Genomic DNA, 24,936 nt, shown 5'->3' with positions numbered 1-24,936 from the left:
GCCCATCTTAAGTTATTTTTGATGCCAGAGATGCTGCTTTGAAGTGAATAGTTATGGGACACAAAATGGGCAGCTTGGTTCTGAATCTTTTCAAGTTTGCTAACAAGAACTTCAACTTGTGACTGGCACGGCAAACGATTGACCAAATAGCCCAGCACAAACCAGAATTCTAAGCTGCAAATTCATCCGTGTACCTCAACATGCATGCAATTGTAGGCACGATGAGAAACTTACAGCCATGTCTCAGTCAGCCAGATCGCGCAGTTTCAGTTTTGCTTCTCAGAGCTTCACGCAAGCCCCTATCAGCCAGCTAACCGAGCTCAGCTGTGCGCTGTTTCAGGCGCAATTCACAGGCGCGAGTGCTTTTGTCCACGTGATACTTTCTCTTTGGTTCTTCCAGTGCGTCGAAACTGTGCACTCATCATGTGCCATTCGGTGGGGCCTCCTCGCACGCGACACTGCCGCTTGTGAGGGGTGTGACGCAGTAGCGGTGGAGTTCAAGCGCTACTGCGTTTGTGGGGACTCGCCCCGCGGTCCCCTTTTCTTGGCTTTCCCGCAATCCACCCTGTAGCAACAGCTTCGCCTCGATGCGGGGCACATCACGTGACTCTCCCTGGTTAACATAACAAGAGAGGGCGCTAGCATCACACAGCGTGAGATTGCGCGCGTGCAGGACACAGTACACAGCATCACTCTCTTCGGCTGGGATCGTCGGCGCGAGCGGAAGTTTCGCACGCGGCTCCGCTCTTCACCAGCGGGGTGAGGAAGTGGTGCGGAGACTTGCTCCCGTATCTCGTCCTGTCCGGCTTCGGAGTATCCCTTGCGCTAGCGTGGGCGAACATTCGCTCGTAACCTTTGCTGGTGAGTCGGACGACCTCGATTCATTAGCGTATTTTATTGCTAGCTGGCGTTATTGTTGCTGTAGCAATAAATGCCTGTTTGTGTCAGCCAGTGTATCATTCCTTTGTTTCCTCAGAGCAAGGCCTGCCGTGGTCGACATGCACTCGGTAGCGTATGCGATAACAGGGTGGGGTCCGGTGGCTTTGAACTGTCAGCCGCGGTTGGGGGAAAACGCATTTATCTCCCCCAATTAAAACCCTCACACGTTGCACCGTGAAGGTTGCCGGGGAGGCCCTTACCACCTTTCAGTAGTTCTACTTCAATGCTCCCAACAGTATGCATGCAATAAAGTATTTATGAAAATGTGAAAAACAGTCGTCACACCGTTCTCATCTCAAAAGCAACCAACCATTGTCCAGTCTTTCACCAGATAAATATACCATGGTGCAAGCGGTTCTTATCTTTTCAGGATCATTCGATAATTTGAACATTTTTTCCGCTCCCCTGAAGTTCGAAATAACGAGCTCTTACAAACATTAGAACGATCAAGCCTCTGCAGGTCTCTCCTGTCATTAAATGCCTTAATGTTTGAATTGTTTTCATTTTATTGGCACAACCCTGTTATAACAATTATCGGTTATTCTGTGGCACTTCAATATTGTTATAAGTGGGTTTGATTGTAGTGGTGTTGATGGTAAAATGTGTTCTGCTACCTCAGAGCAGTGTACAGCGCTGTCATATGCAAACTCCAACAAACTGAAAAACTATACACGAAAGCTCCACGCTTTTAGCAAGACACACCACTTTTTGCTGACGCAATGCACAGCCTCATAGCTAAACTGCCACTACATCCTGTGTTGCAAGTTATGCTGAGTGCAACAAACAATTCCTAAAATACACAACTGTGCACACTAATCTTTCAACCTCTTATTATATGCTATAAAAATGCATTTATAAAACCAATTTCTTAACAAATAACAATAAGTTCTGACCTAAGCAAAAATGAATGTGCATTTCCTCCTTTAAAGCAGTTATCTAAAAAAGATAAATTTGGCATTTTGATATGCAAAAATGAATAAGCCACACATGCAGGTAACCTACTTTATTAACACTGTCATAGTATTATGGCAATCCTGGGCAACAATAGAGATCCAAAACGAATGAAGTGCAACAAATACTCGCTACCAAATCAGCATGTCATGGCACTCAAAGCACGAGTCCCAGCATGACTTGATATCGCTTCTTTCATCCGGTAGTACCAATCCCCTATCTTGGTGTCTGTCAGCATGTCCTCAAATGCTGGGCATCCTTCCACGGAGCTCAGCACACCATAAACAGCCTGCGAATGGACAAGGATACAATCACCACAAAGTCAAGGGCAACATTTTTGTACTGGAAATGAAGGACTAATTTCTGCCCATTTTGTTTAAAAAAATATTGCATAGTCCTTCTTCAAGAGTTTGAAATTTCAAATGGAAATATTCTGGTGCGAAGTATGCTTCCTACTGCCCAGAACATGTGGATAAGATGAAAAAAAAAAAAACATCTTAATTTCAAGCAATGCATACACAAATTCATTTGGGAATCCTTGCAGCAGTCGATCCACTGGAATGAAAACTTCAAAACACTGGTGAGTCGCACATAACTGAAACATTAACACTCATGAAGGTGGCAGTCTGGGCATGTTGGCGATTCATGATAGAAATGTACAAGGACTTGTGTCTTTATTGTGTCCTCGTCTTTATTGCGCTGTATTATGATGTACATATCTCATGCTTGTCAAACAATTTCAATATCGTTACATAGCTCGCAAAAGACATTTGCTACAGCACCAGAAAAACGATGTTGCCATTACAGGAGAAAGTCCAGGTGCATGAGACATCATTTTCGTGCCATTAGAGAGCATTATACTGCACTCATTTTAGTACAAAAGGACTAATCTGGAGGTCCAGAGCCTAGCAAAATCATCTCTTGCAGATTGTATGGCTAAGAAGCACGAGCGCTCTGTCCCGCGGCACTACCCGCTCATCGTAGTCTTCTACATGCCACTAATCCGGACGTTCAGAGCCTAGCAAAATCGTCTCTTGCAGACTGTATGTCCAAGAAGCGCGAGCGCTTCATCCTGCGGCACTGCCCGCTCATCGTCTTCTATGTAGCACAAATCCGCACTTTCACACTGATCTAAATGTAGTAAGCATTCTCTGTCATTATTTTTTTTTTAATTCTGAACACTTCATTCGAAGTAGCATACTGCTGCGAATGCTTCAATGATGGGCAAAAAAATTGGTGGGAAGTATATTTCCTGCAGCTTGTGGATGGGTCAAGGCACTGATATGGCGGTTAACTATCCATTGCAGCTGACACTGCAGCTCATATGTTATGCCTAGCCAAGCAGCAGTGTTGTCATTTCTTTTTCCAAAGAGTACACGAAACCAACTATCAAAATCCACAATAATCTATTAAATATTTCGAAGTATCTGTAACAGAAAATTTTAAATAGTAATTTTCGAGCAATACAAACATCACTTTCTAATGGAAGCAAGCAAAAATGAATAATGATAAATAGGGGTGTGCGAATATTTTAAATTTCGGATACGAATCAAATATATTTCATATTCGGTTCATATTCGTATTCGAGAAATGATATTCGTGAATTTCCGAATATTCGAAAATTCCCGAATACTCGGCAGCGATCGTATACCGCGCCGACTTTTGTAAATCTGATTATTGTAAAAGCGCAATATCTGGGCAAATTATCTGAATATAGAGTTTAAAGTTCCAGGAAAACAATATAAAGGCCCTGTTCTCTTCTCCGCCGTTTATCGCGTCGACCGATCGCATTCCGATGCCGCTAGGCTTGACCTTGTGCGCAATTCCGCAAGTGGGCTTTCCCACATACCACACGTGCTGCGGACCAACAAGAGGGGCGACCAGCTTCTAACAATTGCAACGCGAAGGCGCGTTTATTTTTTTATCCTTCCGTAATATATTATCTAATTAATGCCCACATCCATGGCATCCGTTCTGTCACCTTAACTCTCTAAGCGTGACCACCGCCATCTTGTTTTGGTCAACTACGCTATGCGGGAAAGCCTACTTGCGGAATTTCGCGTGAGGCTCCCGAAAGGGCGAGTCGAGGTGTCACAACAGGGCAAGCGATCCTGTAAAAATCCCGCCTATTGCGTGGTGCACTGTAGCCCATGCACCTCTTAAGTGGGCCTAACGGCAGGCGTGACAATGTTCGGAGGGCCCCTGTCACAAGGTCAAAAAAATAACCTGGCCGCGTAGTTTTGGTTTCTGAGCTTGGCCACTCGCCTGTTGCAATGGCAACTGTTGGCCTGCGCATTCGCTGGTAGCCCAATCTCAGCACTGTGCCGCTTTCAGACGCTGACTGACACATCGCTCGTCATTTCTTTTCCATTTTTAGAAACGGTCTCGCCATTCCAACGTCAATGCGTGTTCCCATTTCGCTTACGCTCCCGATGTCTTCCAGCACCCCGAAACTCTGTGCTCGTCATGGGATTACAGGTGTTTGCACAATAGAGCCGCCTCATAAGACTACCACCTTTTCAGTTTTTTTTTTTGGGGGGGGCCGCGGGGTATTTTATAAATCGACCTTCAAATAACCTGGGCATTTCTGTCGGTTCTTTCAACTCCGAATTAATGAGGTTTTACTAGCCATCATATTATTTTTGTTTCCAGTCTTGTCATGTTATGGATTGCATTTTTCCTGACCACATTACAGGTTGGATACTGTTATGCAGTTCAATTAAGTAGTATACTTTTTTGCGGACATCATGTTTTTTTTATCCGGTGCTCAGGCAGTCTAGTTTTGTTTATTTCAGTTGCAAAGGCCATACACTATTTTGAAAAAAATATGAGCAACAATTTTTGCTTGTTTATCTTTTCTTAATTTATTTTTTGCGCTGACCAGATATTCGATTCAATATTCGAAGCCATTTTTTCTTCATATTCGTATTCGAAAATTATATTCGCACACCCCTAATCATAAAAGGTAATTCAACTATGCTCCACTCGTTAATGCATGAGAAGTAATTTTGTACAAATCATTAGTTGATGTTTTTTTCACCAGGTGTTGCTAGAGGCTTACGTGATTCAAACTTTCACAAAAATTCAGTCATAATAGAAGCAGTTTCCTTAAAGAAAGCCTAGAAATATAGCCCAGCAATAAAGTGCCATTCAAACATTAAATGAAAAATGCACTGTAGTTTGTTACAATGCAGCTGTATAGAAACATAATTCCAATGGAACCACTGAGCACCTTCCCAATGTTGACAGGACTGGAAGTATAACGAAAGTGCAAGTGTATTTGCTTCTTTGATATGCCTGTAATCAAGCAAGACATGCAATGCAGGTAAAAGTAACGCACCACATGTGAAGGTCAAATGCAGTTTTAAGGTAACGAGACAAGTTTAAATGAAAATAATAACAATAAGGTGCAATTTTGTAACTTGATATCGGGGCACAAATGACAGCTTTCCAGCAACTACTTAAATACTTCAGTCTTCAAGCTGTATTCGAAATGTACGCATCAATTACTGGCTGATTCATAAAAAGCAGCAGGAATTACTTTGGAATATATAATTTCCTTCTGTACATAGAGTAAAACCTCATTAATTTGAAGTCATTGGGACTGCATAAAATATTAGAATGAACTGAACACAGAAAAAAAAGATAATAAAGGAAACAAGACAAAAATTTGTCGTGGGAATGAGCTGCTTTCATTGGATGAACTCTGCAATTACTGCGCCCCATTAATTAAATACGACCACCTCACTTGTAGCCCTAACTGGCTAAAAGAAAAGTTGACTCCAAAAAATTTTCCTGTTTCCCTCTAGAGGGGACAGCTGCCGGATGACTGGAGGGTGGCCCGCGTTGTTCCTATATTCAAAAAAGGGGATCGCTTAAAATTACAAAATTATCACCCTATTTCTTTGACCTCACAATGCTGCAAACTCCTGGAGCACATTGTGGCCAACTGTATCAAGGAATTCCTGGCTACAAACAATGTGCTCACGGAGTTCCAACATGGCTTCAGGAAGGGTTATTCTACTGTAGCACAGTTGGTATCAGTGATTCATTGTTTTGCTTTATCTCTTGACAATAATGGCCAAATGGATGTAATATTTTTAGACCACTAAAGCGTTCGATAAGGTTCCTCACGACAAATTAATAAATAAACTTAAAATTATCGGCATACCTGATATTTTTGTAAACTGGATTATTGCGTACCTGACTAAATGGACTCAATACGTCACAATAGGTGAACATAGCTCGGCCACTCTTCCAGTCACGTCAGAGGTACCGCAAGGTAGTGTTTTGGGTCGCCTAGTCTTCCTACTGTACATTAACGACATCGTTATTGTCATATCTCCCGGTGTGAAAATTAGGCTTTTTGCCGATGATTGTGTCCTGTATAAAGAAACAACCTGTCCACATGACCAGACTGTCCTTGAAACAGACTTAAACAGGATATTGAATTGGTGCAATGAATGGGGAATGTTTCTCAACGCTGAAAAATCAGTATGCCTTCGTGTCACTCGTAAAAAAAAACCACTTATTTTTCATATACATTAGGTTCTTCTCCACTACGTGAAGCTATCAACTACAAATATTTGGGTGTTACCTTGACACCAACATTGTCGTGGAACACACATATTAATAATATTTGTTCTTCTGCTTTCTGCAAACTGTGCTTTTTGAGGCACAAACTAAAAAACGCCCCTACTAATTTGAAATTACTCTGTTACTTTTCATTTGTTCAACCAAAGCTCGAGTATGCATGTATTTCATGGGATCCTCACACTAAGGCAAATATCAGTCACCCTGAAAGAATACAAAGAAAGGCAGTTAGGTTTATATTTAATAAATTCGCACGGCCTCACTCTCCCTCTAAAATTATGGCAGACAATTGTATACCCACTCTTGAATCACGTCGAAGGCAGTTAAGACTTGAATTCCTTTCCCCCCTTCTTAACAACAAACTTCAAATGAATAAATCACCTTATTTAACGCGCCTCACAAGACATCATCATCCTGACTCACTCACACCCTATTATGCTCGAACTGATACGTTTAAATTTTCCTTTTTTCCTTGGACAGTATCGGATTGGAACCATGGTTTGTTGACTGCAGTGTGACTAAAAATTCTATAAATGTGTACTTGTTTGTTCCTGTTTTGTTCATTATTATCTGTATATATACTAATGCCCTCTGCTTGGACCCAAGGGTCTGCAGTATGTAATAAATAAATAAGTCAACGCATACTCCCTCTCCCTCTTCATCCTGATGCTGCACTTAGTTCTGTACAGCTTCTTGCAGGATCGCATCCCAGTGTACGCGCAACTCATAGCCATAGATGTGTAACGATGCGATCACAAGGTCTGAAGCCAATGAACAAAAGGTTTTCTATGTGGTGCAGAATGATGCAGCAGTTTCACCCCTGGAGGTTCTACATCCCCCAAATGCATGTCCAGGAAAGAGGCAGTGGAGAGTGGGGAAGGCTAATTTATATTGAAAAATGCAGCGGATATGGCTGACAAGGAAGATGAACAGTTAGAAATGGCTTTACCAGGACCGCTGAAGTAGCAGCATAGCCTTGTTTTGCATGTGTGCCATTGTTTTAGCGGTGCAGTACCAAATTCACACCGTTTTTCTTTACTCATCATCACAGAAACATATTTCCTTCATCACAAGTTTAACCCCCTAGCTGTTTTCTTTTTACAGAAGCACTGCAGAAGAGAACAAAAAATACAAATTAATTTTTGCATATTAAAATGAAGCTCCTTTGAAACAGAGTGACCCAACCAAAAACTTTGCATACAAAACAATGCTGACCAGGATTTTCACTGTGTATCTATGCAGCAATATTAGTAACTGTACAGTTCCCACTTGTGAGCATATATTCAGGCCACCATGACAACATAAATCAAGTCAGCAAAGGTTTAATGTGCTATAACTTTTTAATGCATCTTTTAAACTAAACTCATTTTGCCTATTCCAACACATGTAGGGTCACCCAAAAAAAGAAGAGCCTTAATTATGCACGACTAACAGGCGATCTAGTTTATGCTATTACTTACCAGATCAGCAAGATTCGGATGACTGCCTCCGTGGAACTTGCGCTCTGTGCCCACTGCAGCTGTCCATTCACGACAGGCATCCCGAAAACTCTCCCTTACGTCATCTTTCAAGTTGTGCCTGTAAGTAAAGCAATATATTAGATTAAAGGAGGAAGAACACAGTTCAGCTTGAACTGAAAGCACTCTCAAAACCCACAAAATAAATGCTGCCAAACCTTACTACAGTAACACCCTGCATGTACGTACATGGACCAGGGTCGAGTAAAATTCCAAGGCAGGTGTTGACTCACAGCTAGCTTTCACAAGCCAAAAGGCGGTCAGGAAAGAAGCACACCTCTCAACTCTTTCCATACCGTGCCTATTCAAATTGTTCAATTTGAATGACAGAGCAAAATGTTGCATTCTGAGCAATCATAGCCGCTCCTGGATAAGTAACCTCATTCAGTATGTTGCAAAAGGACTACAGTTTAGGATTTGTTTTTCGTCGGCCACACGCAGGAGCATTTTCAAACTTTGCACGAAGACTGTCAACACGGCAATTGCAGAAGCATGGCACCCAAAGTGCCATCTTCTTGCACTGACTCTGCTCAGCAGTGACGGTGTTGTTGCGATTTCGCAGCATCGAATCTCGGCTCTGTAGGTGCAAGTGACAGTTTTATGTGAAAAAATGATGTCCATTCATCTTATTTTAGTTCGGACAGTGATGATTGCTCCTCCCAGGTCAGACTATCGATAGGTGCCCGCCTGCAACTTTTGTTTCCAACGTTGCCAAGGAGCTTCATTACTTTCAGGGCCTTTCTGAAGGTACTAGGCACGGTCTGAATGATTCCATGCCACCAGCAGTGTAGCGGCCTGAAGTCTACTTAGCACTGCTCTGCGGAGTAGCCCTAAGTGCTGTACACAGGTAGTAATTGGTTGTTTATTTTCATGACCAAAAAGTTTAGCATAAAAAATTCTGCAACTATGAATACTCATTTTTGGCATAGTAAAACACAAAACATATATTCTAGGTTTTTTTTATTCTCCTGTCTTCTCACTGCATATGTTTAATAATTTTGTGACTTCGTGGAAGTCACTCAAATTTTGCCAACCAAAAAATTTTTTATAAGCAATATATATTGTATTTTCCCTGTATCATTTAAAAGAGAATTCCATTAACTACACAATGATGTGTTGCAATAAACAATAAGTTTTAAATTAATGAGTGAAAATAATGTCGCTGTCACCACCCTGAAATTTCCTGTTTTCCAGCAGTAAGGAAAGAGTTAAGGGTCACTAAAATACTATTATTTACTTGTGTAATGAACCCACTTTTTTTCCAGAAAAGTTGACATCAATTTGGGGGGGAGGGTTCATTATGCAGGAAAAAAAAAACACGGATTTTTCTGTAACAGTCAAAATTTCCTATCCATCTGCCCAGCCGTCCGTCCGTCATCAACAAAAGTGTGCAATTGACAAGTTGCATTCCCGTATTCGTGTCACTGGTGTTTAGCACCATTCACTCCAAAAGGTGTTTGCTGCATCACAGTGCAATATGCTTATTTTGTGATAGCTGATCGTGCCAGCCAATCGTGGCAAGACAAAATCAAAATGCTAAATACCAGCCGAGGTCAGGTGTGTGTTTTTTATCGGAGTGGGTCTATTGCACGAGTAACGGTAAGTTTCAACACTGCAACTAAATGTGCGCAATGGCTCCACAGAGCACATGGTCCTAATCAGCTTTGTAAAATATTATATCCTTAATGAAAAATGAGCAATTCATAAACAGTCACTAGACACTGTTCTTAGGCCAGGCCGCCCATTCATAAACACTACACCATAATTCAGGGCTTCGCAATCTAACCCCGAGAAACCCGATCGGCTTTTAAAGAGATCTCAGGAACTCTGCGTGTCTTGGCTTCTGTACATTCCTGCCTAACATGCATGCATGCATAAAATTGGAGGGGACACTAAAGCTACGCCTTAAGGATATGACGCGATAGCATAATGGGTTAATTCCCATATATGCAGAAGGTCATTCTCTGCTTTACATTCTTTAGATCCCTGGGAATCTTCATACTCCTCCTGGTGCAGTGGTGCAGCAGTTAAGCGATACGCCACTGCCATGCGATGGCATGTGATGGCATGTGCTCACAGAGGTGGGCCTTGTGCGGCCCAGGTTGATATTCCCAAGCGGTCAATGATTAATTTGACTGCCACCTGCCACAGTGGGAAGTTTTCACTATCCAGTGGGCATGTTGTGATTATGCCGCAAGATCACATGACCTAGGTGACCCACCTGCCTCCTAAGCTGCTCGCTGGGCACCACCTGCCAGAGTCATGTTAGTGATTTCTCGCTCACAACGCCGACGCCGAATATTCTGGACAACGGAGCCATTAATGCTATCGCGTTAAAATGGGCATTCAGAAGCGTAGCCCCTCAAAAAATGTACAAATTCAATTAATAATTACTGGCTATATAGTGATGCAGTCTACCATAAACAATTAAGGTTTAATTAGTCCCAAAATAAAGTGTGTAAAAGTAAGGTGAGGGCTGAGGCATGCATGGATTTAAGTGCCCTGGGAACCCAGTTTCAGAACCCTCACAATTATGTACAGTGATGTGAACAGCGACCGAATGGCAGGCTCTGCACGATTCTGGTGACACAACAATGCTGTTTCCAAAAATGTGGGAGGGCAGAATTTAACACGTGGACAAGCACCAGCATGCCCAAAAAATAAATACTTGTGCACATAACATGACACAGCTGGCACAGCTGAAGGTGTGTGCACAGAGAGCCGTGCCTTCTTTTCGCACACATGTAGGTTGAAGAGCAGCAGCACCGACAGATCCTCTTTGAGAATTGATGAGTGGAGGAAGAGAGGACAGGAAGAACATGCAGGCACTGCAAGTTAGCTGATGTCAGTACCCCAGAGCAAAGGCAATACTTTGAGAAAAAATGCAGGGCAGAGTAACATAAAAGCAAATGGAAATGATTTGAAATCTCCTTTAGCTCTGCTAACAGTTCATGTTTCCAAGAAAATTCTCACTAGCTTGTGCTTCTGTATGATTGCTTACTAATGTGCATACACTGCACATGTTTGATAAAACTACTTTAGCGAGCCTTAAAAAAGGAAAAGCAAACAAAAGCTCACTGTTTCATCATGCTTGCATGTAGGTCTTTGTCTTTCAATGCAACAAAACATTAAATTGAGGTATTCCGGGCACAGTCGCCATTTGCTAACTTGAACATGCATTTCAAACGATGAGTGCTCATGTAACAAGAAGCAAGCCACGCCTTGTGTTCAACCTGCCAGAAGAGCTGTCTATGAGATATGAGATTCCACACTGTTTTGGAAAAGCACACACATGCCAAACTGGATGTTGCACAGTCCAATGTGTTTTTGGAGATCCCCCAAGGTGGGGTAGATTTGAAATTGGAGAGTAATTACACATTAGCATCAACCCAAGTGCAGCGATATGGCTAGAAAGGAAAGCTATAAGGCTTTGGAGTGAAAGCTGTATAACTTTCCTTTGTAGCCAAATAGCTGGATTGAGTGGATGCTAATGAGTAACTACCCCTTTATTTCAAATTTACTCCACCTTCGGGGATTTTCTTAAAAACATTCGACTAACAATGCTCCAACTTCGAGCTGCTGATCGATTCAATCTTGTCCCGCCATTTGACATTAGTCCGGGATAGCTTAGCTGGCAGAGAGATTGCCCTGAAGAGGCGCCGGTCTCAGGTTGATCGCCAGACCAGGACGAATTTTTCTTCAACTTCAAAGTTTCTGTAAAAGCCTATAGCTTTCCTTTGCAGCCACATGGATACAATTTAGTGGATGTTAATGAGTAATTACTCCTTTATTTTAGAACCCATGGCACAATCAAGTTCAAAGACGCAGGGGGAAAGTCAGCTGACCTCTACAAGCACCACCCCCCACCCCTCTAGCTAGGAGGATGCCCACTTCGCTGTCACCCATGCAGCACCACCCACACCGATAGAGCAAATATGAAAGCATAAAATCATTAGTGAAGCACAAAAGAGCCAAAATAAAAATTGGGGAGCGCACTTAAGCTCTACCTAAAGGGTATGACGTGACAGCACTAACCGATACCTGCAGCGGCCTGGGGTCCACTTTGTGTATCACTTTGCAGACATAGTCATTCTCTACTTTACATTCATAGATCCCTGGGAGTCCTCATACCACTCCTGGAGCAGTGGTGCAGCAGTTAAGTGATGCACCACTGCCCTGCGATTGCAGGTGCTGCCACCGGTGAAGCTTGTGAGACCCAAGTTGCTCTTGCCAAGCAACCTCTCACGACCAGTCATTAATTTAAATGCCACCTGTCATGGTGAGCAGTTTGCTCATAATCCGGTGGGCAGGCTGTGATGATGTCATAAGGTGACCTAAGTGGCCCACCTGCCACCTAGGTTGCTCTGTAGGGATTTTCGCTCACAACGTGCCTACTGCCAGATTTTCCGTTGAATGGGGCCAACGCTATCCCTTTAAAAGCGAAATCAATCAGTGCAACATTTAGGCAATAGGATATGGCAAAAAGAAAAAGCATCATCCTAAAAGCTCATCTTGCTTACACAGTTCATCGCATCTGATCATTTGAGCATGTTACTTTCTAACGCAACAGCATTAAGGCTCCTGTTGTGCAGATAATCCGCCATCGGCGTCGTCGTCGTGAGTGAAAAACCCCCGGAGAAGCAACCTAGGTCACGTAACCTTGTGGTGTCATCAGAACCTGTCCGCCGGGTTGTGAGCAAATTGACCACCATGGCATGCGGCAGTTAAATTATGATTGGTTGCGAGAGGTTGCTCAGGAACAGCAACGTGGGTCGCACAAGCCCCACGGATAGCAGCACCTGCCATCGCAGGGCCATCGCTTAACTGCTGCACCACTGCGCCAGGAGTGGTACGAGGACTCCCAGAGATCTATGAATGCAAAGTTGAGAATGACCAATTCCACATGAATGGGTGTTAACCAAAAAATCTATCGCATCATACCCTTAAGGTGGAGCTGAAGTGTCACCTCCAATTTTTAAACTGTAAAATGTCAAGAGGCAGGCAGAACTTGCATTAGTGACACGTCAGTTTATATTTTCTCTTTAATTACATTTAATTATCAGGAACTTGCACTGCCAATGGCAAATCGACACTAAAAAACAACTGTGTTGAATCTGTGCACCTGCTACTCAGCTGCCACAATATACTTATGGATCTATATACTCTTCCTAAATGCAGCACATGCCAAGGTGCGCACGCACACGGGATCACTATCAGGCAAAACAGAGATGCGAGCTGCATACTGCGGTGTACTCACTCCACTGATGAGTATCCATCGTTTGGAAAACCTTCATTGCTCCTATCTTTACTAACACCTTGAGGCAATAAAAGCTTAAGGCTTTACACTAACAAGCATAGCACAAAGATTTGGTGCAGAGGCGGAAGCCCAGCACAAAAAAAAAAAGAAACCTTGTCTATAGCGAAATGCCAGCAATTGCTGACTGCAAAAATTCACTTCAAAACACAATGGCCTAGCAGATGAATGTTCACTGACCCTTTTATTAGAACAATGCCCTATCTATGCACACTATAATAAACTCTGACACATCTCCAACCAAAAAAATTAATTTAAAACCTAACCTTTCGGACCCGGCTCAGCTCCTTCTTCGGGGGTGACTGGGGGCAGTAGCTAGCATCTTTAAGTATGCATGGAGGGGAGCAGGAGGTTGAAAGAAAGCGGTGATGCGAAAGGCAGGAGGAAGCAGCGTACGAGACTAAGCCACCATGCAGTATGGGTGATGTGCTATTACAGCCAACAAGGCTACCAACAAGGCTGCCAACAAGGCACTCCAAGATGTGAGATGTCTACAATGCAACGTTACTTTCATGAGAAAGTTCAAGTCTAGTGCTACACCATGAAAGGACACTAAGGACCAATTGAAATTGGACTGAATAAGAGATTACCATGTTATAATGGCAGAGACGCTACTTTAAATGAAAATGGAACTTTTATAAGCTAGAATGGATCCAAAAATAAAATAACGGGCACCCTCGGCAGTTACCGCAAGCAAACTGATGAGCACCAAGAAAGCTTTTTGTGCATCTCTCTGAGGTCAGGCAACATCACCACCACTTCCAAACAGATCACAGAAGCCTATTTGGTCTTTACATCCCCCCGTTTGGGTATAGTGGCGATAAAGTTTTAGACAGTTTTTTTCAGCAATAAATGTCTTTTGCTGCTGCACAAACACAAACATGACCGGAAAGAGTGACAGAATGGATTTCTACCAAGAACAAAAACAGAATGGAGTTGTCCTGCGTTTCTAGTTAAACAGAAGCAAGGGCAACAGTGTTTGGCTGCACTACTGCTGCAACATGGCAATGGCCTACATACATAGTATCATGACTGCAGTCTGCAGCACTGATCTGACTATCAAGCACTGAATGGAATGGACCGATCTGCCTCCTGGGTTTCAACTTTTTCATGCAGTGATAGAAGTGAAAGATGTTACATTCAAATGAGAGCATGGAATGTCCTCTTTTCCAGTAGCACAACCGTTTTCAATGAAGTCACCACAAACTGCAATGCACATTCACCACTGGTGCACTAGTCTCTGAATGTCGTCATTGAAAAATATGGCCGGCTGTCTCGCCTCAATCGCCTTAAAGACCACACCTTGTGCCAAAGGACTTCGGGATGTCTCTGAAGATGAAGGAACATCTTAAACGTATACCTTTCATGTCAGGCAATGAGGTCACTTATACAGTGCACCAGTGGTGCTGTCAACAGCTGCCCGCATTCTTCCGCAATAACATGCAGACACTAGCGCAAAGGTGGTGAAAATGCATCACTGCTGGGGGAGGCCACATCAAAATGTGATGCACTCCAGAGAAAGAGAACATAAAAAACTTTAATTTAAATTTAACATATTTTAATTAAATATGTAATAAAAGAAGTTACAGAGCAGGAGTCAAGGCTTATCCATTACCCCTTTCAGTTCACCACCCATGACGGTGAGGTACAACAGATATAATAGTGTAGTCTTTTGTAGTCTTTGATCATCCCCATCACCAACTATATGCAATAAAGTTCTTGTTTTCAGTATAACCCTGTCAAAGTGGGTGTTAATGCTTTCGCCCACCATTCTTCAGTGAACCCAACCCAAAAGGCAGAAGATCTTGCTAGATGGTCATATAGGAGTTTTCAAATGCTTTGCCAAAAAGCGGTAAATGGCACTGCAGATCACTACAATGTCGACACAGCACACAAAATGAATGGTTCACAAAAAAAAATTATTTGCAATATACATTGTTATATCCAAATACATGTGCTTCAATGCAGTTTTTCAAGGGGTTGCATAAAAACTTGTGTTTACCTCATACATCAATTAGCATTTTGTATAAAGATGTTGCAATGTAACATTTGACTATAGGGTATTTGCACCTTATGGTGTGCTCAGTAACACGGCAACAATATGAAAACTGTCACATCGCAGTAAAACCTCGTTATTTCAGATATCAGGATAATTCAGGCTGCCAGTATGGTCCCAAAAAATGCTCTGGAGTCAGATGCTTGTTGACTAGAATCCACCTGGACTCACACTGGTAATACCAGACAGGCTCCCAATCACTGCCCATGTCTAGGTCTGAGACTCAGCAAGCGATCATCCAAACAGTTTTCCCCAAGCCCGAACTGCATGGTGCAGTGTTTCCTGAGCACTTCTGATGTGGGTATAAAGGCAGGCATGATGACGGCCAGAGGACCCCGTCACTGAAAAATAGTCCAACTGCATAGTTTCAGTGTCGTTTCCCTCAGCTTCATGCAAGCCCAAGGCAAAGGCAGCTATCGGCCACGCACTTCCAGCCAGTTTAGCACAGCTGCATGCCGATTGGTGCAACACTGGTTTTTTGTATTTATTTTTAATTTGCCGTTCCGGTGCCAATGAGTCTTCCTTACTTCCATCCATACGGTTCTCCTGTTCTTTCAGTGAGCAAAAACTGCATATATGTGACATGCTCTTAGTAGCTTGTGCATCAGAGCCCATGTGAGGAGGCTCTACTGCTACTGCGTCCCAGCATGAAGGACCGCGGAGGCCTTAACTGTTTGCAAGAGTTCTCCTTCGACATTCCCAACAGCGCACAGTAAAGCGTTTGGTGGAACTACGAAAAATCTAAAAAGTAAACAGCCATCACTCAAGTTTTCACCAAATAAATTTACGACGATATGAATAGTGCTGGGTTTATTTTGATGGTCTATCGATAATTTGGCCTTTGGATAATTCCAACCATTTTCCTGGCCCCTTTATAGGAACGCTGTGGACAACTTCATCCAGCTTTTACTTTTAGTAAAAACTGATCCTGCAGCTCTTTCTGGCTATGCTGATGCTTGTCCGGAAGCAAAAGATACATTTATTGCCAAGAAAATTTGATTAAAAATTTCTCCCACCACTCGATTCAAACTCGCGATGCCTGTATCGAAAGAGACTCCATGACAACCGTTTGGAGGTGAATGACATTGTTGCCAAGCTTCAAGGATCTAAGCAAGAAAATCTGTCTCAACACACCAGTTTGCTTGTGAAAACAGTCGTAGGTGGCGACACATCTATTGCGTTTTCCGAGTTTTTCTAGGCTACGAAAGCTCCATTTTCAGTAAAAGTAGCGTCTCTGTCAGTATAAAGCAGTAATCTATCAATGAAGGACAACTCTAATTTGGCCTCAGTGTCTCTTTAAGTTTAAATTAATTAAGTTTTACTGTATTGAAAAAATGAACTGTGAAATTAGCCAGAAAGTGAAAGTGATTGCTTTGATTTAGTGGAAAAAAAAGCTTGGAAGACATCAATGTGGCTTTCAACAGCATACCAGTCATGTTATCATCATCGATGCACTGAATAAGTATAAGTATGACAAGCACACCCAAACAGGCTGTTTTAATAGACAATGCTACTTTGAGTTTTGTTAGTTATATTGGGTTTGAAGACACATAAGCAGCTAATGCTATTGTGCACCAAACACAGAGCTGAAATGTCTGTTTATTGTGTTAAATAGACTAAAGTTTTTAAAATCTATAGTTTGTTTAAAACAGTCGCTGCTTTGAGAAACCTAAAAACACAAGAAAAATAAACAAGTGCATTTTCACCTAGCAGCATCATTGGGTGAAAAGTTGTTAACAGTTTTGTACCTGAGATCAAAATGCGGTTTACTGTGTGCTCACCTTCGCATTTCTCACATAGAGGTCTGTCTTGTTTTTTCAGTAAAAAGCTATGTGTAATACATGTGTGTCCAAGGCACAGGAGGCATAGACTTTGAGCTTTGTAAATATCCGTACAATGCAATTGAGTGCGCTTTATACATTCCTGCTCTAAAAACTCATACTGCATAAAAACATGGCTCAGTCATAACAGCCATACATATTTTTTTCATGTTTTCATTTTCATGTTTGGAACATCACAAATATTTCATCATTTCTTTTCCATGGTATGATAAACCTTGATGCAAAACAATACAAACAGAAATCCGAAACAAAGTTTGCATACATCTTGACTGACGCAAGCAACAGAACAGTTTTTCATAACTCTGGTATTTATTACTGTGGTGTGGTATAGTTAAGGGGTCCAGCCAGTCCCGCCGCCTCAGCCCTCAAAAGCATCACGCGCTCTTGGGGGCTGAGGTCACTTAAAGGTGCACTAAAGAGGAATCTGAACTCGTCTTTTTACTGCGGCAACTCGATGAACATGTTCCAAGCATTCTTAGAAACTTCGAATTATTGTCCTGTGTGGCCGATTTTCCTAATTTAAATCAGATTAAACGTCCCGGCTCCCGCCTTCTTTTTTAACTCAACGCTGAAGGTAGAAGGAGTCAACCAGCGCGTGGAGCGCCTTTCAGCCAGTCCCGTGGCGGCTTGCCGCTCTGCCATCGGTGGAGTGATATGTAAATCAGGGTCCATGCATATTTTTATTTCCATGGGCCTAATTAGTGGCTATGTTGTCTGCTACTGAAACTATTTATTCACAAAAACTTAAAAAAACTAAATAAAAGCAAAATCGAAGCCGCCACAGAACTGGCTAAAAGGCACTCCATGCGTTGCTTGACTCCTCCTACCTTCAGCGTTGAATTTAAAAAAAGGCAGGAGCCAGGGCGTTTAATCCGATTTAAATTAGGGAAATCGGCTGCACAGGACAATTTTTTCGAAGTTTCTAATGCTCGGAATGAGTAGATTGAGTTCCCACAGTAAAAGACGAGTTCAGATTCCTCTTTAGTGCACCTTTAAACACAGGACAGAGTTCTCTGCGAGAACCTTGTTGTTGGCATCGAGAATGGGATCTATCGTAATGCTGCTGTAAACGTAAATGAAGTGACAGCAGTGATGGCCAGTGCCTTCAGTGTCCGACCGCCGGTAGCTTTAATTTTGGCTCTTGTAGGCTGCACCACTTGCTTCCAGCAATCTTGGAGCCCGCATTTATATCAGTTCATGTCACTTTTCGATTATTACATCATCAGAGAGTCCTGAGTTTGAATCAGAGCAACAGGAAAAACCTTTTCAACTTCGAATCTAACTCTCTAAGCAATAAATGCATCTTTCGCTGCCAGACAAACGACAACAAAGCCACGAAATGCTAAACTCTCAGATTTTGCCAGCAAAAAAAATTTGATAAGAGTTGTTTGCAGTACCCTTTTAAAAGCAAAGCAGGAATAACTATCGTAAAGCCGTAAGGAATTGTGCTAAAAACAGGACACAAAGAAATACGCACAGACAGGATGAGTGCACTCCTGTTCAATCTACTGTGCTCGTCCTGTCTATGTGTCTTTCTTTGAGTTGTGTTTTTAGCGCAATTCCTTCTGGCTTTACAAGTTGAAACCAAACTAGCCCGAAAACAACTCTTGCTAAAGGAATAAGTAGTCTGGAAATAGCTTTCGAGGGTTTTGCTGAGCTAGCCTTGTCACATGCATACAGCAATGACCTTGGTTCCCTCAATCACGAATGCAAACTTAGCTTTTATAGTTCCCACTCATGCAACTATTCCATCAAAGTTAGGAAGCAGTGCAACTGCAGGCCCAATTTAACTTTTTACATTTTAAAGTTAAGGCTCAAGTATACTAACCTTAAACCTCTTTAAAAAAATGCTTTGCTACCTAATGCAACCCTTAACAACCAGGACGATGATGGCACTGGTAAACATCCTCAAGGCCCGGTTACATTATACATGCCCGAAAGCAGAAGACTGGACAGCCATTACCACAGCTCAGTTGGTAGAGCCCCGGACGTGAAATGCGGAGGTTGTGGGTTCGGATCCCAGCGGCAGCATGTAATTGGTTTCTTCTTCTGCTTTCTAAACATTTTTAAATAGTTATCCTGGAATGGGCTTTATTCGTCAGTGAAGATCTTGTGCAAAGGCTAGATATAGCAGACATGGGCAGGTCCCAGCCCAAAACAGTTGGCACTCGCGTCTCGCGGCACGTGTCAGCTCCGCCGTTGCAGCTGCCGATCATCTTCCGCTTCACAATTGGCCAAGGGGGAAAAAGATGTGGGGGTCACAGTGCGGCTTCAAGCAAGACACGTGGACTGTCTCATGCCCACATCGCTAGAGATCGGACAAGGGCATTACGGGCTCAATGATGTAATTAACGGGAGAAGTGCACTCAAGGATGCGGCCTATAGGATTCATGATACTTCGGAAGCAACTTGATAGAGAGACCAGATGAGGCAGAAGGCATATGGAGCCAAACAAGAGATTATGGAAGAAAACTGTCTGTGCCATGTAGTGGCCGAAGTGGTATTTTTGGTGCCCCTGGTCGTCAGATGTGAGCGACCGGGCGAGCTGTCGGCACTCTTCAGCGTATCTGGAGGCTTCACAAATAGTTGTCAACTCCGATGAATCAGGATAGTAAGGAAGAATGGTGTCAAGTGGTGAGGATGGTTCACAGCCATACAGAAGGAAAAATGGCGAGAAACCAGTAGTGCTTTGCGTAGTGGTGTTGTAGACGTAGGTGACGAATGGCAGCACTACGTCCCAGTTGGAATGATCCGCAGCCATGTAACAACATGTCACCTAATGTCCAATTAAACGTCCAGTCAGGCCATTCGTCTGCGGGTGGTAGTCCATAGTGGTGCAATGATTAACGTTGTACTGCTTCAGAAGAGAAGAAACGACATCAGATAGATACACTCGCCCACGGTCGCTCAGCAGTTCAAGCGGGGCACCGTGGCAAAGAAGTTGTGCAAGAGGAAGGCTGAAACATCCCACGCCGTAGCAGCAGGGAGGGTGGCAGTTTTGCTGTACCAGGTCGAATGCTCTACAGCGACGATGACCCAGCGGCTCCGGCAGCAGCGTAGGGAAGCGGTCCATATAGGCCAGTGCCAACTCGGTCGAAAAGGCCTGGATGGGCAAGGCAAAGGCCCGCATTGGCCCGGTCAAATGGTGGTGACTGGGCTTGCGGCGTTGATAGTCGGGGCAGGAGCGGACGAACTTGCGAACATAGGTGTACATACCGCGCCAGTAATAGCAGAAGCGAAGCCGGGTATAGGTCTTGAAGGCACCGGTGTGACCGACTGCGGGTCACTATGAAATGCAGTGCATATTTCCGAGCACAAATGCCTGGGGATCACAAGAAGACATTTGCGGCATTGCGACATTTGCGGCATTGCAACATTTGCGGCCCGGTCAAATGGTGGTGACTGGGCTTGCGGCGTTGATAGTCGGGGCAGGAGCGGACGAACTTGCGAACATAGGTGTACATACCGCGCCAGTAATAGCAGAAGCGAAGCCGGGTATAGGTCTTGAAGGCACCGGTGTGACCGACTGCGGGTCAATATGAAATGCAGTGCATATTTCCGAGCACAAATGCCTGGGGATCACAAGAAGACATTTGCGGCATTCAGAGAGGTAATTTCGGCAGTACAAGAGCCCATCACGAATTGTGAAGTGGGCAGCCTGACAGCGGACAGCGCGCGCTACCAAAATGACGGAAGGGTTCGAAAGATAGCTGACAAAAGAAGTGATCCAGGGATCCTTGGACTGCTCGGTGACCACATCGTTCAACGACAAGAGGGCCAGTCGAAGGGTAGAGTCGAGGGGGCACAGTCGAGTCATCTTCCTCTTTACAACCCTAATAATCCACACACACAAAAAAAACATCTCCTATGCTCGTTGGTTTCGGTGACTGTTGGCTTCCGTCATGTATGTCATAACAAGCCCCTCTTTTCCCTTCCCTTGTCAGCTCAATAGCTAACAAAGGCCTTGATTCTCGCAGTCTTGATGCCATCGGTAGCATATGAGGGCTATCGCACAGCTTCTGCCCTCAATTTTCGATAACATGTCATGTGACACTTGCGGTAATACAGGACATACTACGTCCACCGCTAAGGACGAGGGTGGCGCTGGTGAACACTCTCAAAGTTCGGTTACACTCCACATGCCTGAAAGCACAAGACTGGACAACCGTCGCCGCAGCTTAGTTGGTAGAGCACCAGACATGAAATTCAGAGGTTGTGGGTTTGGATCTCACCGGCGGCATGTGGTTGTCTGTTCTTCTTCTTTCTAATTACTAATTATATTAAAATAATTACCCTATTAATCTACAAATTTAAAACACATCCCCTATGCTCCTTGATTTCGGTAAGGAAACAGGCACCCAAGGGACAGTGAAATCTACTTGTTCTTTTCTTAAAAGAAGATAACATGAAAAACACCGAATAAAGAAAGAAAATATGATAAAATCAGTCTACATGACTACACTGAAGCATGGGTTGCCAAGCTCATTGTTTTGATAAATATTATTTACTGCACTTGCTAGTTAATATAAAAAAATTGCCCTAGTTTAGATACACGGAGTGCTAAATTTGGAGCAAAAATGGTAAATTCTGGGGTTGAGTGTCCTGAAGGAGTACATGGACTATAAAGGATGCGATAGTGGAGGGCTCCAGATTAATTAGACCACCTGCGGTTCCTTTAACGTGTGCTGACGTCGCACAGAACATGGGTGCCTTTTGCGTTCCACCTCCATTGAAACCAAACACTGCTAGGATTAGCACACATTCAGAAAGCTGCAAGTTTGCTATGAATATGCACATAGTGCCCGAAATGATTAACAGCTGCCTGAATTATACTGGAGGCACCCCTCAAGTAACTGGTCTGACCAAGTCCATTGGCTGATGCAGAAATATGCTTCATGAATTCAGTGAGGTTTGGGTAGATCTAACTTTACCCCCTTCAAAATGAAGGAAGATTTGTTACATGGAAAGCCTGGAGAAAATCAGGTTTTACTCACAAATGCATATCAAAACAAACTTCCAAACTGCATAACGAAACAGGCTAAATGCTGATAACACGACTGTGGCATACAAATGAGTGCTTTCAACAAGATCAAACTGCTAAAAGTGTACATCTTCTAAGGATGCTTTCAGACAGAAGCAATACTAGCTTCACTCTCATTTGTCCTGCTACCACCACGACCTATTACATTATTACTACTGTTACTACCATGTACTCATATGCATTAAATATTTAGATACAACCACAGCAAAAAGACAAGGCTAATTTTTTGTTCTAAAGCTACAAAAACTAGTGCAGCAAAACTTTTTAGCCAAAACATCTAAATGTACCTTCACTGCCAGCAACTGTCCCTATGAATCATTCAGAGCACTTAAGTACCAGAACAGCTATTTCAAAAAATTGACAGCCTACTATCAACAAGACAGGCTTAAATTTTAAGCCTGGCTTGCTGTAGCAGGTTGTCTGGGATAAGGATGAGATTTTAATCCCTCTGTTTGCATGATGCCCAAAAGTAGTAGTCACCTTTTCTTTAGCCTCTTTCCCACGAAGTACATTGCAGCAGCACCCACATAAATGACGAGTAGGCGCTCCCAGGTAGGAAAATTCCTTTCCCACTCTCCAACTTCAGAGAAGTAGTTAAAGGCCTGTAAAGCTTCCTGCCATGTGCGGTACACATTGGGAGAGAGCACGTGAACCAGAACATCATCTGCCCACATGCGCCATGTTTGCTCCTCCCTGCATATAAAATGAGAAAAACAGCATGCAGCCATTCAAATTACGGTGCGGCAAAGAAGTCACTGATATAGATGACCTAACAGAGCACTTCAAGCAACTATATTTCATCTCACAAGTTGCTGGCAGCACTCTGAAAGGTAGAGCTTTCTCGTCCAATCAGTGGCATGGAAGACTACAAATAGTACCTGAAATATTTGAGTAGTGTTATGACTATTTTTCAAACAATTATTGCAGTAATTGAAAACGTAGTTAAAGATGGTGTTTTGAAAATATAGCGAGCCTTTCATTCAACTGATTAATTTAGCAGAGAAAGTCTGCACGAATTCAGCACTGCGGAGGCTCGCTGTGAAATGGTGCATCGCCATTCATAAACATGGCATTTGCCGAGTCGGCAGAATCTCCTGCGCACAGCAGCTGGATTCTGGTGCTCATTTTTTCCCAGGGGTGGAGCCACCAGTTGCAGGGTGAGAGACACGGAGCAGCATGTTTTGCAGAGCATGCAGTTCTGATTGGCTCAGATCGCTGCAGCCTTCACAGTGCTGCAAATGGCTTGTGGCATGGAGTATAAGGTGCCAACGTTACTGAAGTAACTGTGTCCGAGCCAGCTGCTACACTTTCCTTTGAATTGTCAGCAGAGCAGACTCAAGAGAAACACGCAGAACAAAGCCTACTGTGCAAAGTTAGCATTGTGCCATGTGCCTCTCTTGAATCTATTTCATTTAGTTCAAACACAAAATGTGCGAGACACATAAATGAGAACTGCACGCACTTACTTCAACTCAATCAAAGCTTTCCCTTGCGCAGGAGCGCTGTCCATCATCAGAAAGTACTTGTTGAACACTTCGAGTGACTCTTTCCCCGAAGCATCTGTAACCTTGACGGGTTCATATAGGCAGAGATATTTTCTGAAGCCGCCCTTTATGTCACGAAGGTAGCTCTGCAGCATACTGATGATAACCGTGGAGTCATAAATTTGCTATAAAAAGGCAAGAAGAATGCATCAGGGTGCAGAAAAAGTGCTAACGATGCCGTTGGCCTAGTCAAATAGTACTTTTGCATAAGGTCAACTGAGAATACAGCAAGCACATACCCAGCAATTTCCACCTTCCTCTACGAGCAAGATGGGTACTTTCTTGTAGTCGGAGAACTTCAGCTGCTGACGAAGCACGGGGTCGACCTCGACCACGTTGTAGGGGATACCATAGAAATCTAAGAAGGCCCGGACTTTGCAGCAAAATGGGCATGTCTGGTACTGATACATAGTGATCTTGAGACCTGTTTTTGTGGTTGGCCCGTTAACCTAAGTGACGAAACGAACAACAAATTAAAAGAACATCGTTCTCATACAGCACACCGTTCAGCAAATTAAAAAGCAAAAGTAGCAAATTCATCTAGTCGAGGGTCGCTGGCATAACACAGAGACAGACATTTTGTTGATCAGGGCCACATTGTCAAAAACGCAAGGGCATCGTCAGAATGAATGAGTACAGCCATGCTTGACGGCTGTCGGCTGTATCTGCAGACAGCACATTATCTTACACTGGGAAAAACATGAGCTCAAAGGTTTACTTACAACACGTGAAATATGCGTCCCAGGATGAGTAATACTTTTCGTATGCAGGGGCGAAAAGATGTCGCCAATAGGATCCTTTCTCAGTTCCAGGCTTCGCATATAAGCGTGACCTATGGCGCCGCTCGCTAACCCAGCCACAGCTAGGAAGCGAAGTTTGCTGGAATTCAATTTTGAACTCGAGCGAGCAAATGAGCTTAGCTTTGCGGCATGGACGCTGGCATATGCAGTTGCTGGCGAGAAACATTTCGCCAAAGACGCACACCGGGCAAGCTGCGCACTGAGAGCCGCCATTGCTAAACGCGTAGGTTGTCGATGCCAATCGGGCATTATTTCAAATATAACCAGAACTGACGCTAGTTTCACAAATTTACAAAGCTACGTAAAATTAAATATATCTTATATGCTTTTGCCGTTGTGC

The 24,936-nt window shown here is 43.3% G+C and overlaps 1 protein-coding gene across 1 annotated transcript; it reads right to left on the bottom strand.

Moving 5' to 3' along the window:
- Positions 1 to 1,927: 1,927 nt before the first annotated feature.
- Positions 1,928 to 24,849, bottom strand: Su(P) (prostaglandin E synthase Su(P)). Its single transcript, XM_077650049.1, has 6 exons — positions 24,519 to 24,849; positions 24,036 to 24,245; positions 23,719 to 23,921; positions 22,733 to 22,945; positions 7,944 to 8,061; positions 1,928 to 2,179 (listed from the first exon to the last, which is right to left on the bottom strand). The coding sequence occupies exons 1-6, from the start codon at positions 24,843 to 24,845 to the stop codon at positions 2,030 to 2,032; spliced, it is 1,221 nt and encodes a 406-aa protein (XP_077506175.1). The 5' UTR covers positions 24,846 to 24,849; the 3' UTR covers positions 1,928 to 2,029.
- Between the last annotated feature and the right edge of the window lie 87 nt (positions 24,850 to 24,936).

Source organism: Amblyomma americanum, chromosome 1, assembly GCF_052857255.1.
Source record: "Amblyomma americanum isolate KBUSLIRL-KWMA chromosome 1, ASM5285725v1, whole genome shotgun sequence".
NCBI lineage: Eukaryota > Metazoa > Arthropoda > Arachnida > Ixodida > Ixodidae > Amblyomma > Amblyomma americanum.
Note: the sequence above shows the minus strand (reverse complement) of the source record. Positions and strands in the feature narration are given on the sequence as shown.